Source organism: Pholcus phalangioides, unplaced genomic scaffold (genome assembly GCF_987345545.1).
Source record: "Pholcus phalangioides strain wild (caught in Gottingen) unplaced genomic scaffold, Ppha-v1.0 ptg000002l_1, whole genome shotgun sequence".
Lineage (NCBI taxonomy): Eukaryota > Metazoa > Arthropoda > Arachnida > Araneae > Pholcidae > Pholcus > Pholcus phalangioides.
In genome coordinates, this window is record NW_028301595.1 from 11,896,830 (window position 1) to 11,913,725 (window position 16,896).

General features: G+C 36.3%; 1 protein-coding gene across 1 annotated transcript in view; it reads left to right on the forward strand.

The window, feature by feature from the left end:
- Positions 1 to 16,521, forward strand: part of LOC149089419 (QRFP-like peptide receptor) — a 58,208-nt gene extending 41,687 nt beyond the window's left edge. The window contains exons 3-6 of the mRNA XM_089240308.1: positions 4,194 to 4,354; positions 15,700 to 15,916; positions 16,049 to 16,244; positions 16,345 to 16,521. Of these exons, the coding sequence (XP_089096434.1) occupies positions 4,194 to 4,354; positions 15,700 to 15,916; positions 16,049 to 16,244; positions 16,345 to 16,521 (751 nt within the window). The remainder of the gene's footprint in view (positions 1 to 4,193; positions 4,355 to 15,699; positions 15,917 to 16,048; positions 16,245 to 16,344) is intronic.
- The last annotated feature ends 375 nt before the right edge of the window (positions 16,522 to 16,896 follow it).

The following is a 16,896-nucleotide window of genomic DNA, read 5'->3' on the forward strand; positions in this document are numbered from 1 at the left end:
AATTCGTGTTTGAGGTAGAACAATTTCATCAATAGTGCTTTATCCACCAATGTCTACATCACAATGGAAACTTTATGTAAGCGCCAATAACAGAAAAATTCAGAAATGAGCTTTTAATCGTACACCCTGCGTTTTATAGGACTTTGATTGGTATATTTACGGTGATTTGCTTTCGTTCAGCTTCCTCTATCGACGAAAATTTGAACTAATTTTTTCTGTACAAAAAAAGACCTTTCGTGAGATCACCTATTTCACAAACCGCATTCATATACAGGGTGTTGAAGTGGCGACAAACTCAGAGGGGGTTACATTAGGCATCAAGAGGCACCAAAATTTGCATAGAGCACGATATCGCAAATCACGTTTAATCGGTGAAAATCGCAAAAATACTTATGAAGGGTGTGACGTCGACTGAGACAAAAGGACCAACAATAAGTAGAAAAAAAATGTATTTAGCAGCAGGATTACAATACAGGCTGTAGTGTCAACGACTCCTGTAATCATTTCTCTTCGTCTATACTTTTTGACATTGAACTGTGCTGCACAGGCTGTATTGTAGTCATGCTGACAAGTAAATGGTTTTTGCACATATTTATTTTGCTTTTTTTGTGCTTATTATTGCACTTTATTTTGTACACCACAGGCTGTGTTGTAATCACATGCTGTCAAATAAGTGTTTTTCTTGCTCATTGTTGGCCTTTTCGTCTCACACGACGTCACACCCTTCGTAAGTATTTTTGCGATTTTCACCGACTAAACGGGGTTTGCGATATTGTGCGGTATGCAATTTTTGTGCCTCTTGATGCCCAATGTCACCCCTCTGAGTTTGTCACCACTTCAAGGCACACCCTGTATATCAATTCTTTCAATTTTTGTAAATTAATTACTCAGGTGGATCAAATGAAAACAGGCATTTCTCTCCCGAAAGGGAGGAGTGTAAGTGCATGGCCCTTTAGAGTTACTGGCAGGTGGTTTGAATGTTTGTAAGTGTGTTCTTTTCGTCTGCAACATCTCATCTCAGGAGCACAATAAGCGAGCAAGAGGACCATGTATTCATTCGTTGTATAAGAGCACATCATTATAAAATTTCTGGCTGCAGAAGGCGTAAAACCCACCTGAAATTTTGAAGAGGCTCTTTGCACACACACACACACTTCAGAAAACTTTCTCTCCAAAACTCAAGTGTATGATTGGCATAAAATGTTTTTAGCACGACGTAATGCAGTCGAAAATGAGCTCCACCACCGACGATCACTACAGAAAAATAAAATGTCCGTGCTCTTCGTGGACCCACTGAAGTAGATGGCCAGATATTAGAAATAACCTCAGCAGTTGATACAGTATTAGCTATGGGAAAGCTCAATCGTTCAGGGACGCGATAGCTCAGGTCGATAAGATATTCATCTAAAGTACCAAATAATTTTTAGGGGTGTCACGAGTTCAATACCCGGTTTGTCCTTTCCTAGTCGGAATCTTTCCTAATACAGGCGTACAACAGAATCGGCGACATAATCACAGAAAAAGATTGCTACTGCAGGGACTCACACACCTAGGGGTTATCGCACCAACATCTCAGTGAGTATAAAAAAAGGCTACCGTTCGATATCGGCAATGAATTGTATTTCCTGGTCTAATTAGCCCTCGTTTGCAGAAAATTACCGTGGTGCGACAAGAACGATCGATTGTTCATTGAGGATGACCTTGACCCTGAAACACTGGAAATTTTCAGGTAGGTTCCTCGTGGTATTCAAACTAGGTAGGTTCTTCGCGTTAATCTTCTTTATGACAATGCAAGGCCCCACACATACTGTTACATTAACAACCGAAAAGCTGAAGACGGTTTCACTGGCCAGCTCAGGAACAACCTCCCCCGCAGTCCGAATGTATTCGGACATCCACCCCCGCAAGACTTCCTTTATTTGGACCGCTCAAAACACAACAGTGCAACAATGGAGGAGCTTTTTACGCAACTGACTGAAGACTCACTTTTTCCTTTCTCTCTACGAGGAAACTGCCGATTCATTCGGGGAAATACGTTTCAGAATCTGAAGAACGTTTAGAAAAATATAATGTGTATTTTTTGTATGTTTTTATCTCTTTCAAAATTTATTATGAATTATTTCGATTTATGTCTGATCCACCCTCGTATACTTGTTTAAAAATCTGCTGAAATGAAATCTGAAAATTTTTGAGTTGTATAAGAGACAATAATACAAGTATCCCTCGCTTTAAGCATTTTCGCTATAACCCAATTTTGAAAAATCAATGTAAGAAATCGTAAGCTACGAAATGTTGCATGGATTTTGATTGTAACCTACTATCACGCCAGAATGAAAAAAATTCAATCCAGTTCTCTGTGTTTTCTTTCCCCCTCTCCTCATTATCGTTTATTGCAACCTATCAGCCGAGTTGTTTTTTGTCCCTCTCCGTTCTTTCTATACTCCCGTTAATGATTTTTTTACCCCACATATAATGTATCTTTCTACTCCGTACATGAACCAGCGAAAGAGAACACGTAGTGTGAGGGTGAGAAGAGAGAAATCTACTGTGTAATCTTTTCTTTCCCTTATCTGCAATACTGTTTTTTCCCCTTCTATTCATTTTTTCCCCCTTGTTCCTTTTTCCTTAACGTGCGAACATGGTTACCAATTTTTTCGCCGATACGTCAAATAATGATCATCCAAATTATAGCTGCCAAAAGCTTGCATGTGAAGGGGTTATTTCTGAAAATTGACGTGTGCACAAATTAAAGAAACGTCATAACTGAATTCCGTTGTAATGACAAAATCTGTTGTACATGAGGATCTACAGTAGATGATACAAGCGTGGATAAAACGCTTAAAACCAACTCCTCAAAGCTAGACATCTTTTGGCGACACGTTAACAATGTAATCAGAATTTCAAAAAAATGATCGGAACGATTGTCAGATTTGCGAGAGATGTTCGGGATTCTCTCTCTTGCGTTCTGCAGCAGTTTTTGTACGGACGAAGAATTCTACTTTTCATCTGAATCTTAGTTATTGCATTAAAAAGTAATCAGCGACCATCCCGAGCTCTTCAGGAGATAAAGATCTTCTCACTCACCAAAACTAGTTCATCAATTAAGAACCGTCAGAAACAAAAATTACTCATTAAATTCCTCCACGTAGCGTGAATTTGGGAAATTTATCTATAAAAAAAGTTTATCATTCACAAAACATTACTTTTCTGCGGGTTATTTTCTTTATTCTTCAGAGAAATAACTCCTCATTTCTATTTTACTCATGTTGAATTCAACTCATTTTACCCCGGGATTACTTTACAAAACCCTAAAGACAGAGACGACCGTACAAATAATTTCTAGTTTTGCTTTCAGTGTGTCTGGAGTGAGCTTCTATCGATATTAAATAATTTTATCGATTTTTTCAGACGTGAACGCCTTTTAAATCGTCTGATGATACTGAAAGCATTCGAAAAACTTGCGTGACGGAATTCTTTAAATGCTCATATCTCAGGAAGTACCCACCGCAAGTCAAAAGCAATGCTATCGGCAGATGCACGTAGCAAGGGTGCATCCAATAATATCACTCCGGTTTCAACATATGTTTTCGTCCGGGTACCAGGCTCGCGGCCATGATTCGTACCAAATTGTCTCCCGCTATATCTTGAACAATTCACAACGAAAATAGACGACATTGGTATCGTTTGTTAGCTATTCCAAAGACAAAGCCGATGATAATGACGTAATTCCATTATGTCAGTACCTAAGACGCGATTCAACGCACACAAAAAAAACGTATTCGCGTCATAACTTGCGGCCGTGTCTGTGGCACAGTCTACCCCAATTTTTTTTTTCTATTCTGTATTGATGAGTGTCGTACTCTCTCTATATTTCCTCCTTGGACATGAAAATCCGATTTTATATATTTTTGCTTTATCAAAAACAACTGGTCAGATAACTTGAGTTAACTTGACCAGAAATGGGCATCATAAGCGCAATGATTTACCAGAAGTAACTGTATTATATCTCCTGATGGGAAAAAGTACGCTGTTGCTTCATCAAAATCATTTTTTTTCCCCGTGGGAACAAATTCCAATCGATATCGTATCTTTTCTTGTTGTTCTTTGCGGTGAAGTGAGTAGAAATTCTTCCTTTGATCTCTTCAATAAACCGAAGTTTATTTATTTATTTTTCCTATTTATTTGTTTTCCAGATTCCAGCATATGAGGAGACTTTCCAGCTCCCTCTTGATCACACTGGCTGTGTCCGATCTCTTGGTGGCATTGGTATGCATGCCTATGGCGATCGGTACTCTTGCGTATAAGTTATGGATGTTTGGAGAGATCATGTGTAAACTCGCTAATTATCTACAAGGTCAGTATTTATGGTTCTTTTTCAAGTATAGCAGATTCTCTTTGTGGCGTTGACCTCAATTTTTACAGTCCTGACTAGAATACAGCAATTAATGTTATGTTACGTTATAAATGTGGTAATCTCATTGATGCACCCCTGACCCAGCCAGCCTTTTGGCCATACAGGAAATTGTAAAACAGACGTCGTGCCATCCCGCTCAGTTCCCAATAAGACCGACGGGCGAGACGGGAAATAAATTCCCGAATCGAGAGCCGGTGAAAGTCTGATTCGAGGGGTGATGCCAACCCTCTTAATGTCCGTCGTGTGGTTTTTAGTTATAGCTACAGAGCTAAAGCCGCTGACACTAGGGCTTAGTGCATAACGTGCACCAAGCTGAAGCCTCACCCCATCGTATCAATCCGGTTAGCCCGCCCTATCAACAGTAGGGTAAAACTAACCTATCTCACGACGGTCTGATAATTGTGGTAAATCTGGTTATAATGCATAATTACCGGTCATTACTCATCCTTACCAAGTTTAAAGGAATTCTGGATTTTTATGCCAAGGTGAACTCGGAAAGAAAAGTCATCTGGTCTCCGCCGGGACTCGATATGCGGATTCGAGTCCCGGCGGAGACCAAATGACTTTTCTTTCCGAGTTCACCTTGGCATAAAAATCCAGAAAATATCTTTCCTTGATATATTGCTGAATAAAAGCCGTCTATTTCTATCTGTACTGTCCCACCTGGGGACCATTCACTGAAGTTAAGAGGGAGTCTACTAATGCCTTTACTTCAACGCCTCATTCCGCAGTGCGGGAATAAGGAAGACAGGGTTTTGTCTCCAGTGGTGTAGATAGCAGCATGCTTGCACGGAATGAATGTGCGCCTGGGTTCGACCCAATGACTTTTCTTTCCGAGGTCACATCGGCATAAAAATCCTGAAAATATCTGTTTCCTCAATATATTGGGCTGCAAAAAAAAAGCCGTTCATCTCTGTTATTACCAAATTTGATAAATTTTACAAATTTATCATAATTTTCAGGTGATTATGTAAGATTATGTAACATATGAAAATCATCAATAAATTATTCAAATTTACTTGACATTTTGTTCAAACTTTAGTTTAGGATGATGGATTTGATCAGTGATATTATCTTTAAAAATATTGATAAATGTGGGTATATAGGGCCAACATAAACCAGTATATAGGGCTAAAATTACAATATATACTGGTTATAATTTATACTTTTTATCCTTGTAACATTAATTTTTATTGAATTCAATTTTTATGGATAACTATGTGCAGTGCACCCATTACGGAAGATACTTATAGCGGTTGAATTTAAGCGGTATTTCCTCATGATTTCTTCCATATTTATCTAGGCTGTCCTTATCAGACGCGAGGCCCAGTGCGAAATTAGTAGCACGGTCTGAGTTGTCTTGATAATTTTGTGGCCCATTAGCTCCGATTTTATATATTCTGTGGGATAGAAGAATCAGTGTCCAAAAATTACATTATTGCATTGCATTATACATTATTACAGAATTTATGGAAATGCTGATATATATATACATACAAAAAATATAGACATAATTAAATGTAAATAACACAAAATTATACCGAAAATTTTGAAATGATTAAAATTCGGAACTGATAAAAGTTTTTAATTGATGAAAGAAATAATTCCCGAACTAAACCCATAAAAAAAGATACTAATTAAAGAATTTATTTGGAAACAAATCAAAATATAGAATTGATGAATTAAATTAAAAATAAGAAAAGTGATTGAAAGAAATAATTGCAATTAAAATTAAAAATCTACAATTTATGAAACAAATATTTTCAGAATTTACGAATATTCAGATTTTATGAAAGATATAATTCTAGAATTGACGAAAGTTTAGAATTTATGAGAGAGATTATTCTAGAAATGACAAAAATCCAGAATTAATGAAAAATCCAGAATTAATGTAAGAAATAACTCTAGAGTTAATGAAAAAATCCGGAATTAATTAAAAAATTTCAGAATTAATGGATGAAATAATTCCAGCATTATATACAAAAATCCAGAATTAATGGAAGAAATAATTCCAGAATTAATGGAAGAAATAATTCCAGAATTAATGGAAGAAATAATTCCAGAATTAATGGAAGAAATAATTCCAGAATTAATGGAAGAAATAATTCCAGAATTAATGGAAGAAATAATTCCAAAATTAATGGAAGAAATAATTCCAGAATTAATGGAAGAAATAATTCCAGAATTAATGGAAGAAATAATTCCAGAATTATATACAAAAATCCAGAATTAATGACAAAAATCCATAATTAATGACAAAACTTTCTGGCGGGTTTTATGCTTGAAAAAAATACTTTTTATTTTTATGTAGACTCCCTGCGGGCTAATATTTCCAATTTGTGAAATGTAAATCCTGCTCCGAGAAGTCATTTGCAAAAATTTCCATACTTCAAAAATGCAATTTTTACTGACATCTTAAATGTTAAAAAATTTATGTGTTTTGACGTCTTGTCGCGGTGTTGGCGATTTTTTTTGGCTTGAAAATGTATCTTTTTAAGGACAGAAAACAAAATGGAATGACCAAATTGGAAAGGTTATTAAGATATAAAGGATGAAACAATTTCACTACATATTTTTCTTTTAGTCATAATCATAATGACATTTTTACAACATTTTCTATAGCTATGAATTCGATTTATGTTTCCGCAATTAGTGAACCATACCCTCAATCATTGACGATAAATACTGAAAACTTCAAAGCCAAATATCTCCACGAATATTACATTTAAAACAAATGGAAATGTTTGCAGAAAAAACTTCTCCATATTTCACTAATTAAACGTTTTAGCACACGGGGACTGTATAAAAAGTTATACAGTCATGATTACAGCAAATGAATGGTAAGTACAAATATTTGTTAGTAATTGAGTTTTTGGAGATATGTGCACACAAAACAGATATAAAAATACGATGAAATTTGAACACAAAGAATATGCATGTATCATATACACTCTCACCTCCAATAAATAGATTTTTTTTCCCCATGCATGTGGTAAAGATCATTATGGCTATTTAGTTGGTTGCAAAACTGACAAGGTTCATCAGGGTTAAATTTGTGCGATACACCTTTATTAGTGTAAAGTATAGAAAGATAAAGGCGTAGCCTGGTCATATTCCTACGAAACGCCAAAGGGAGATTGAAGAGATTGCAAGCACAGCGTAAATTCAAAGTTATCGGCAAAGTGGAATAATGTGGAATAAGAGCTGCGGACAGCGAGATCTGTCGTCTTGGAGAGAGATATCTATATAGTTATTAGTAAGAGCTGTTAAAACTGCTGGAGTAAGGTAAAGAGGGTGCGTGAGCCAGATTCAAAAGGGACTTGAGTCAATTTTCTCAGTTTTCAGAGGCTGTGTGCCACACTTTGAGAAAACAAATGTTTAGAAGACGGTTTTCATCCATTTTTAGAAGCCTAAGCCAATACGTGATGAGTTGGTTAAACATTTGAGCGGCTATTAGGCGGCGATTGAGCTCAAGTCTAATAAGATAGCCAGGACAATATTTGCTTGTATTTAGTTTAACTTTTTAAGAAAACACGTATGAACCCTTTCCAGCATATTAGCATAGTAGAAACCTCCAAACTGGTGAAGCATAACGTAAAGTAGATCGTACGAGGCTATCGAATAACTTGAATGCCACACACACAGCGAAATGTTTCCGAAGTTACGCATTAAGTCAAGTATTTGGTTGATAGCAGCGAAAGCCTCTTCAATCATGTAATTGGCTGCGATTGAAAATTTTCCGGAAGATGGAAAAAAGCAGGCCAAGATAGGCATAGCTACGGGTTATTTTGAGTTTAACGTTTAAAGTTTAACTAATAGAAAGTATGTTTCTTGAGTGAACGGCTGCAGAGATATCCAGCTGAACAAACGATTTGTGGGACAGCCTGTACTGCGCGTTTCACCAAAAGTGTACGAAATAAAATATTTCTTGCTTAGTTTTAAATTTTAAAGTTCATATAAAATATGTGAAATGGTGATCATTAAGAGAGATGTTGAAATTAAAATATTTATATAGCCAATAAGAAAACTATCAGTTAATAAAAAAATTGTTTCTCTTCATTTTGAGTAAAAAAAATTAACAAAATTATGATAATTGAATGAAAATTCACTGAAATATCTATGATTAAAATTCTTGATACCTTCACAAAGACATCATCGATGTCTTTGTGAATTTTTAATTAACTTTTACGGTGAATTTCTTTCTGCATGATAGAGAAATTCGATATAATCGATTAATTCGATTTCGAATAGTCGAATCACTAATCGACTTTTTTGACCAGGGGCTGCATATGAATTTCATTTTTCTTTTTTTCAATATTTCCCATAAAAATCAGGAGGTTTTGCAGAGAGATTCCTTTTCCGCTGATGTTTTATATTCTAACCTTAGAATTCACGTAAAAATCTGCGCCTTTCCACAGTATTTCAACCATTAGAACCCCCCCCCCCCCCCCCAGGACTAAAATATATTTTCTCATGTTTTTAATTTTGGGGAAGAAAACGAGCTTTTTGTTACCTATCCTGTTGTAAAACTAGTTCAAAATCAGTCCCAAGTTTATCACCTCAATAACAATAGCATGTCACCAAAAGTCATGATAGTTTATCAGCTCCTCATCTTATTTTGTTCAAAGCTTTTCCTGTAATCGCCCTTTCCCCCCCCCCCCCTGATTAGCATTTTGTGGCAAAAAAAGATGACCAGTGCAGTTTTATTAGCACCGTTATTTTTCGCTGCGAGAGAGACTCAAATATCCTCAAGAGACTCGTAGAGTTTCATCAGTCGCTGATCCCAATTGATAAAACTGTGTAAAAAATCTGAATGGTCGATTCCCCCCCCCCCCCCATTGCAGTAAAATGATCATCATAGCCTCGGTTCGACTCTCGTCTAGAATATAGTCCCTGGCTGCATATTTATGCTGTTTACTCCTATTCAAGCGAGGGAGAAATTAGACCGAATTAAAATTAGTGTGTCTTGATTGGTTGCTACGTGTAACGAAGGTATTACCACTGCTCCACTGTAACAACATGCACCTCGAACACATTCTTCTGTGAAATTTCTTACGAACCTTGTTCTTGAAAATTTCGTGAAATTGAATGTCCGTGAAATTTCTTTCGTGCTTTTGCTGCCATCTGTTTTCCATTTTTTGAAATGAAGGCAGTAAATGCTTGAATTTCTATGTTATGTAAGTATCGTGTCTGCCTGCTCTCTCGGAGAGACTTTTCCATCCAAACGAGTAGCGGAGAAACTAATTGCTACTTCACCACACACTAACTACGGCCACATGCAGTTTACTGCCGTTAACGAGTTGCGTTTGGAATCATATATGGAAAATGGAAACATATCTTGAAAATGGAGATAATTGGTATATCCGTAACAAAAAAAATTGTAGTACGTTTATTACGATAGTTTATTTTATCTCAGCGGTTCTCAACCTTTATTGACTCTCGCGGAGCCCTTTTTGGTAAAAAAATTCTATCGCGGATCCCATTATAGGTCAATTTTTTAATTATTCATCAAAGATACTGATTTATTTTTGCTATTTAAAAATGTCTATAATTACTTTTTTTCAATTTTACTGGTTTTTTTATTCGATTTGTTCTCGAGCGGCCGCGGAGCCCCTGTAGAGTGCACAAGGAGCCCCAAGGGCTCCGCGGAGCACCAGTTGAGAACCGCTATTTTATCATATTCATGCATCATCAGTATGAAAAGCAGAAAAGATATTTGTTTCTTCATACACGTACCTATAATATCCATATATCACACATGTAGACACACAAAACGAAATTTATACACATTTTTCCAGTATTTTATAAAAAAAATAATTCATTTCTTTCTCGTTTGTCTGCTTTTGTCCGACAGGCCCGTCATTTGGGGGGGGGAATAGTCAGGGGAGGGCCGTTGCCCCCCGGCTTTTGAAAATACACTAAACATGGTATATATATATATATATGCATACATTAAGTACATGTTCTTTGCCCCCCACCCCCCCGGAAAAAGTTGAAATGACGTCCCTGTTGTCCGACATAAACCGTCCAAACCAGACAAGTATTCAAGTGAGATACAGCCATTGGTTTTATTCTTGAAATGTAGGAAAATAATATTTCTTCATCGAATTCAGATGAACATGGAAAAACATCTTGTGTGATTACAATACTATTACATTGTTAAATTTGTAATTTTTTGAAATTCCTTTAAATTTTTGACCGCTTTTGTAGCCGAAAATCTGCTTTTTTCAAGTTCGTATAATTGGAAGCAAGTCGTGACTGCTCGTGAAGTCTCAGATAATAATGAAGAGTTTTCTCATGCTTCTAAACTTTAGCGAATGTCGCAGGAGTTTTTTAAATTATCTTCTGCATCAATCTCTTCATTGTTTCAATTGTGCATTACAATCCAACATTTTGTAGTTCTCGCAAACAACTTATTATAAAAGTTTTATTTGTTCATTTTTAATGAATTCGGCAGTTGCTTCCATTTACCCATTTTAAAGCATATCAACAGGCTAGAATGACTAGACTCTAGTCATTCTAGCCTAGTCACTAGGCGAACTCGAAACGCGGTCTCCAGTGAAAACGAATATGTGCTACCTTTCTGAATAACTTGCCATCGGTTGAAACTTCTTATCCCTATCGCCAATCTCTCATCGCATCAATTCAACTAACCCCCTTCAGTTGAAATTCCTAGCACCCGAGGTACAGTATGTTTTATCGATATTGATAAGTTTATCTTCATGCGGTATCTATCATCACTCTGCCCATTAAACTAGGCATAATGATGATACCACAGTGAGGTGCACGGAGTGGCAAAAAAGAACCTCCAAAGGAAACCCCACTCCAATTGATATCTAGATAGTCAGCGATGTACCCGAACCTGAATGGCGTGGTGTGATGCTCGTCTACAACCGTGATGTTTGCCCACGGTAACACCTTCAAACCCGAGAAAGAATATAGATATAAGATATTTTCCCCCACAACCAGCTTGAGGCGACCACCGATAAATGACACCTTCATTTTTAACCCAACTCATTAACGGCAGTAAATTGCAATTGATGTTTGGTGAAGTAGTCATTCTGCGATGTAGTCTCTCTCTCTCTCACTCCTTCTCTCCCTCTCCCCCTCCCTCTCTCTCACACACACAAGAAAATGAATACACTCTTGAGCACAACTATAACAAATTTAATTAGCCATAATAGCTTGTTCATTGATGAACTTTTTACACACCACGAAAAAAGCCTCTCTGAAAAAAATCAAATTTTTTTGCCACCCATAACTCAGGAGAACTTCTTAAAATGGGTCGCATAAATGAAAAATTCGTATACATGAATGATAAATATCATTATCCTCCTATAACTTTGCCCAGGAGTGCAGAAAATCGTCTTATAACCGAGAGAGACACATAATTGAGAGGGGACCCATAAGTGAGAGATTAGTAATCGTTGTAACATGAAATTCAAGCATTTACCGTCTTTACTGCAAAATATGGAAGGCAGATGGCGGAAACCAGAAAAAACACTCTAACAGCATAAATACGTTAAAAGGTCACGCATATATACGCACACACATAAGACGTTCCTGCGTCTACTGACTTGTCAGAAATTCCTCTACTATTACTACTAAACCAGACATGCATCTCGTGTATATTCCTCTGCGGAACTGCTAAGAAATTGGTACATGTTGGAATGTATGTGTACGTATAGTGAACCTACCGTGAAGTTTGTTTCCGTGTAATGCTTGTTATGTGTAGTGCTGCCATCTGCAACCAAATTTTTAAACTATGAATTTTTTCCCTCAACTCATATGGGGCCGTTCAAGTATTACGTCATCATCTATGGGGGGGGAGGGGGTTTCCGATTTGCTGACTTTTGATGACAAGGGGCGAGGGGGGGGGTTGGATAATGATTACGTCATCAACCACCCTTTATAAAAAATATGAGTTAGGATTTAGAGGGGCAAAGCTGACGACGAAATTTTGCTGACAAGGGGGAGGAGGGGGTCAGCGTTTTGCTGACTTTTGCTGACAAGGGGGGGGAAGGGTCAAAAATGGCTAAAACTTTGCTTACGTAATACTTGAACGGCCCCTGGAGCGTGAAGTGTAGTGAATGAATAATTATAACGTTGTAGGCCTGTTGATCTCTCTACGGCGAGACTTTTCAACGGGCAGAAATTCCTCTGAGGAAAGTAAGCCTATACGAGGTGCAGGTACGATTTAGTACTTGTAATAGTAGTCACACTTCAAAAAGATCTTTTATACACTCGCGATTGCGCAAATAAAATGAAAATAATTCATCAGCCAACCACAATCATTTCTTGAGAGGAAGCTCGATTCTTTAATTTGCGAACGCGTTCGATGATCGAAAGTTTCCATTACTACATATTTTTACCTTTAAAAGCGTTTTTTTTTTTCAGAAAAAGACCTTTTCTTGAGGAATCCGAATGGTTTCTTACATTCTTTCTTCTTTTTTGAAAATTAATAGACCTTTATTGAGTTATAACTACCATTATATTTGGAGCACTTTTTCTCTCGTTCTACTTCATTCGAGAAGAAAAAAAGAATATCTTGACGAGTAAAAAGGCTCTTAACAAGATTTAACTTGAGAGAAAAGTAAAAAAACTGCTGATGCGCCAAGATAAAAAAAAATCGAGAAAAGTCAGCGAAATTCTACAAAAGTACTTCGTTAGGTATTGTAAAGGGAAACATATGTACACCCCCCACACACACACACACATACTGTATATGTGTGAGTATGTAATTCACCCGTTCCATCCTCATATCCTTGTAACATGAACTAATCTGACACTTATTACGAGGAGGACCCATCAAAAGCTATCTTCGAAGAAATATTATGTTTCTTTATGATACTGATAACGAGAGAGAGAGCCTTGTCTATCTATCTTTATATATATATATAATGATGGGACCTTTTGAAAAAAAATAGAAAATGTTATCTCTCTCTCTCTAATGCTAATGTCGTCACCTTCCGAGACAAATTAAACAAAGTCTAATGGCTTTTGGATAAATTTTTCGTGATATCTCTTTCCTATGCAATGACAACACGTGTCTTCGAAGTGCTAATGCGGCTTTCCTCTCATCAACCGTCCGTCGAAGAGGTATAGTTTCAATTTTAAAAAACTCTCAAAAAATGTTCAAAAACTACCCTGTAAAAGTTTTGAGAGTGAAAATACGATGTGTAACGAAATAAAAGATCTAAATTTTTTTACGGTCCCCCTTGTCCTCTAATTTTCAGTTTGAAAATTGTTTCCTGAGACATTCGAATTCAGAAATCTGAGAAAAGTTTGGAAGGACAGCATAAATAAGGGAAACGAGCGTTATTCGTTAGTTTTTGCTGTTCCTCCATAACTTTTCACCGATTTCTCAATTCGAATATCTCAGCGAATATTGCATTTAGGAACATGGATTTTTTTTCTGTTGGCCGCAGGAAATACGGAACAACAACTTTCTAATTGGAAGCCAGAGGACAAGGGGAATCGTATAAAAATTTAGATTTTTTGACACATTGTATTTTCACTCTCAAAACTGGTGCAGAGTAATTTTTGAATGATTTTTGAGCAATTTTTAAATTGGAATCATATTTCTACGATGAACGATTGATGAGATAAAGGCCGCATTAGCACTTACAGGACTTAAGGGTGTGTAAAGTCTTCATTATACACTCTCTATCTTCTGATGCAAGCAGTCTCGTGGCTTGATGGCTCATTTCAAAAACAGCGGATTTCACAACTTTAATTTGTCGACCGAACGTCTTCACACTAAGTCTGGTCCGATTAATCGGGTCGGTTAATCGATCAATTGTTAATCGCAGTTAAAAATTATAGTTGAGTTAATCGACTTATAATTAATCCGATTGAAATTTTTATTGAAAGTTTCATAATTTATTTCGATTTGTTTAACGAAACTGATTAACCTGTATATCTTAAAATATATTTGAAGATTACAATTATATATTATTATTATTAATTATATATTATATATTATTATTATTAATTATATATTATATATTATTATTATTAATTATATATTATATATTATTATTATTAATTATATATTATATATTATTATTATTAATTATATATTATATATTATTATTATTAATTATATATTATATATTATTATTATTAATTATATATTATTATTATTAATTATATATTATTATTATTATTTACAATTATATAAATGACAAATTGCATTACATTTCACATAAGTGGCTATACTTAAAAATATTTGAATCGATTATTTTGATCAATTTTTTCGACATTGGGATTAATCATTATTGTCGCACCATTGTCATTTTCAGCATACGGGGGCAAATCAGACCGGGACCCAAAAATCTATTGCCGATTCCAAACACGGTAGCCTTTTTTATATTCACCGAGAGGTTAGAGCACTAACCCCTCGGTGTGGGACTCCCTGCGATAGCAATCTTTTGCTCTGGTCATGTTAAAATTCGACATGGAGAAAATGCGAGTCGATTCAACGAAAACTGGTGATTATTTAATTTTTATTTTTGACAAAATACGCTTTGGAAAACAAAACCAAAATTTACTGTCTCCTGTGAGAACCGCAGTTTTCGTATTCGGGAAAAAAATCAACCCCCCCCCCCACGCCCTCTCCCTGAGTAACATTTGGGAGCAGTTTCTAGGGGAAAAGGTAACATTATTGTGATCGGAAGTAATTTTAAAATCAGCGACTAATCCGAATGACTGATTTTCTGATTGAAATGACGGATTTTCTGAAAAATTAATGGGAACTTAGTGAAGAAATTCTAGGGCCTGACGAAACTTTTTAACGTTAATTCCATAATTCAAGCGTGCAGCCTCAATTTCTTAGTCTATTCTAATATTTGTTCACATCTAGCGAATAGGTATAAGTAAACTGAATAAATTATATTTTTGTAACATCAATTAATAAAAAAAAAGTTTTTTTTTTCAAGTACAGTCGAATCCCGTTTTTACGAATACCGATATAGCAAAAATCTTGTTTTAACGAACACTTTTCTAACCTCCAGATAAGTTTACATAGCAACAATGCAAAAAACCGGAATTCTTTTATAACGAAATTTCATTTTAACGAAGTGATTTCTCTGGTCTCTTGGAGTTCGTTATAACGGGATTCGACTGTAGTTAAAAATGTTAATCGATATTGTCAGCCCTACTTCACACACTTTATCAGCAGATGTTCACCTTATTCCTGGAAAGTGACAAGTTCGAGCAAACGCAATTTGATTTCTATATCTCAGTTGTTAAATGATTTGTTCAATTATTCTCCTCACGCGCAGGAGTTGCGGTTGCTGCAAGCGTCTTCACGATGACAGTGATGAGCGTTGACAGATACCTGGTCATTTGCCATCCCATCGCATTCCGAAGACATCTTTACCGTAGACACGTAGCCTGGGGTATATTCATGGTATGGGTTCTGGCACTTCTCTTGTTCGTTCCTGTATTGATCGTGAGGAAAGTTCGTGGAGTCATACTGACTTCCGCCATTGACAGCAGGTGAAATTCAATAATTTTACAATTTTATTTGTAGTTATAATTATTATTTTATCTTCTCGATCTTATCTTAATATATCAAGGAGAAGGATAAAAAATATAATTCTAAATCATTGATCTGTATTTTCCGTATAGCAGAGAGTTGGCGTTTGTGTACTGTGTCGAATACTGGCCATCATCAACAGCCAGGATCACGTACGCGTTCACGACATTCACGCTGGTCTTTGTTATTCCCGGAGCAACCATGGCAGCTGCTTATTGCCGGATCGGAGTTCAACTCTGTGGTGGGACCAGAGCGCTTAGGAATGTCATAGGATCAGACCAGAAAAAGGTAAGGTGAAACCATTGAGCTTTTTTTGGTATTTTTTCAGGGAATTCGTAAAATTATTTCATTTTGGTTGTGAAGCTGTTGGATTTTGTTTTCCCCACAGAAAAACTCGTTCAGGATACGTAACATTATGGAAAGACGAAGACAGGTAGCCAAGAGGTTCCTTGTTCTAACGACAGTATTTGCTATGTGCTGGGTACCGTACAACATTGCCACTCTCCTGTTAGATCTACCAGTAAGTGAAAATTTTGTACCTGATTTTCCTGCTTGGAGCTCTTGAAACCACAGGTTGGCTCATCCACCATCTTTGAGCCAAGTATGACTTCAGTAATATCCAAAAAAATAATTCTGACGAATAATTTCAGTGCTCCACAAATTAATTTTAACGAGTAGTTTCGTAAAACAAGAGGGGGTGAGAGGTTAGAGGAACAGGGAAATAACTCTATTAAAAAATTACTTAAAACTCTTGAAGGGGTGTTTTTACTCCTCGATGAAATTTGAAGGAGTGAAATTGACAATTTTCTATGTGTGAATCACGCATATACTGCTTATTGGCGAGCACCAAATTCGCTACAGCCCATGTTTTCTTCAATCGGTGTGCCATGAGAGGATCTTAGGTGTGCCGCGAAAGATGTAAGCATTTTTATTATACAGT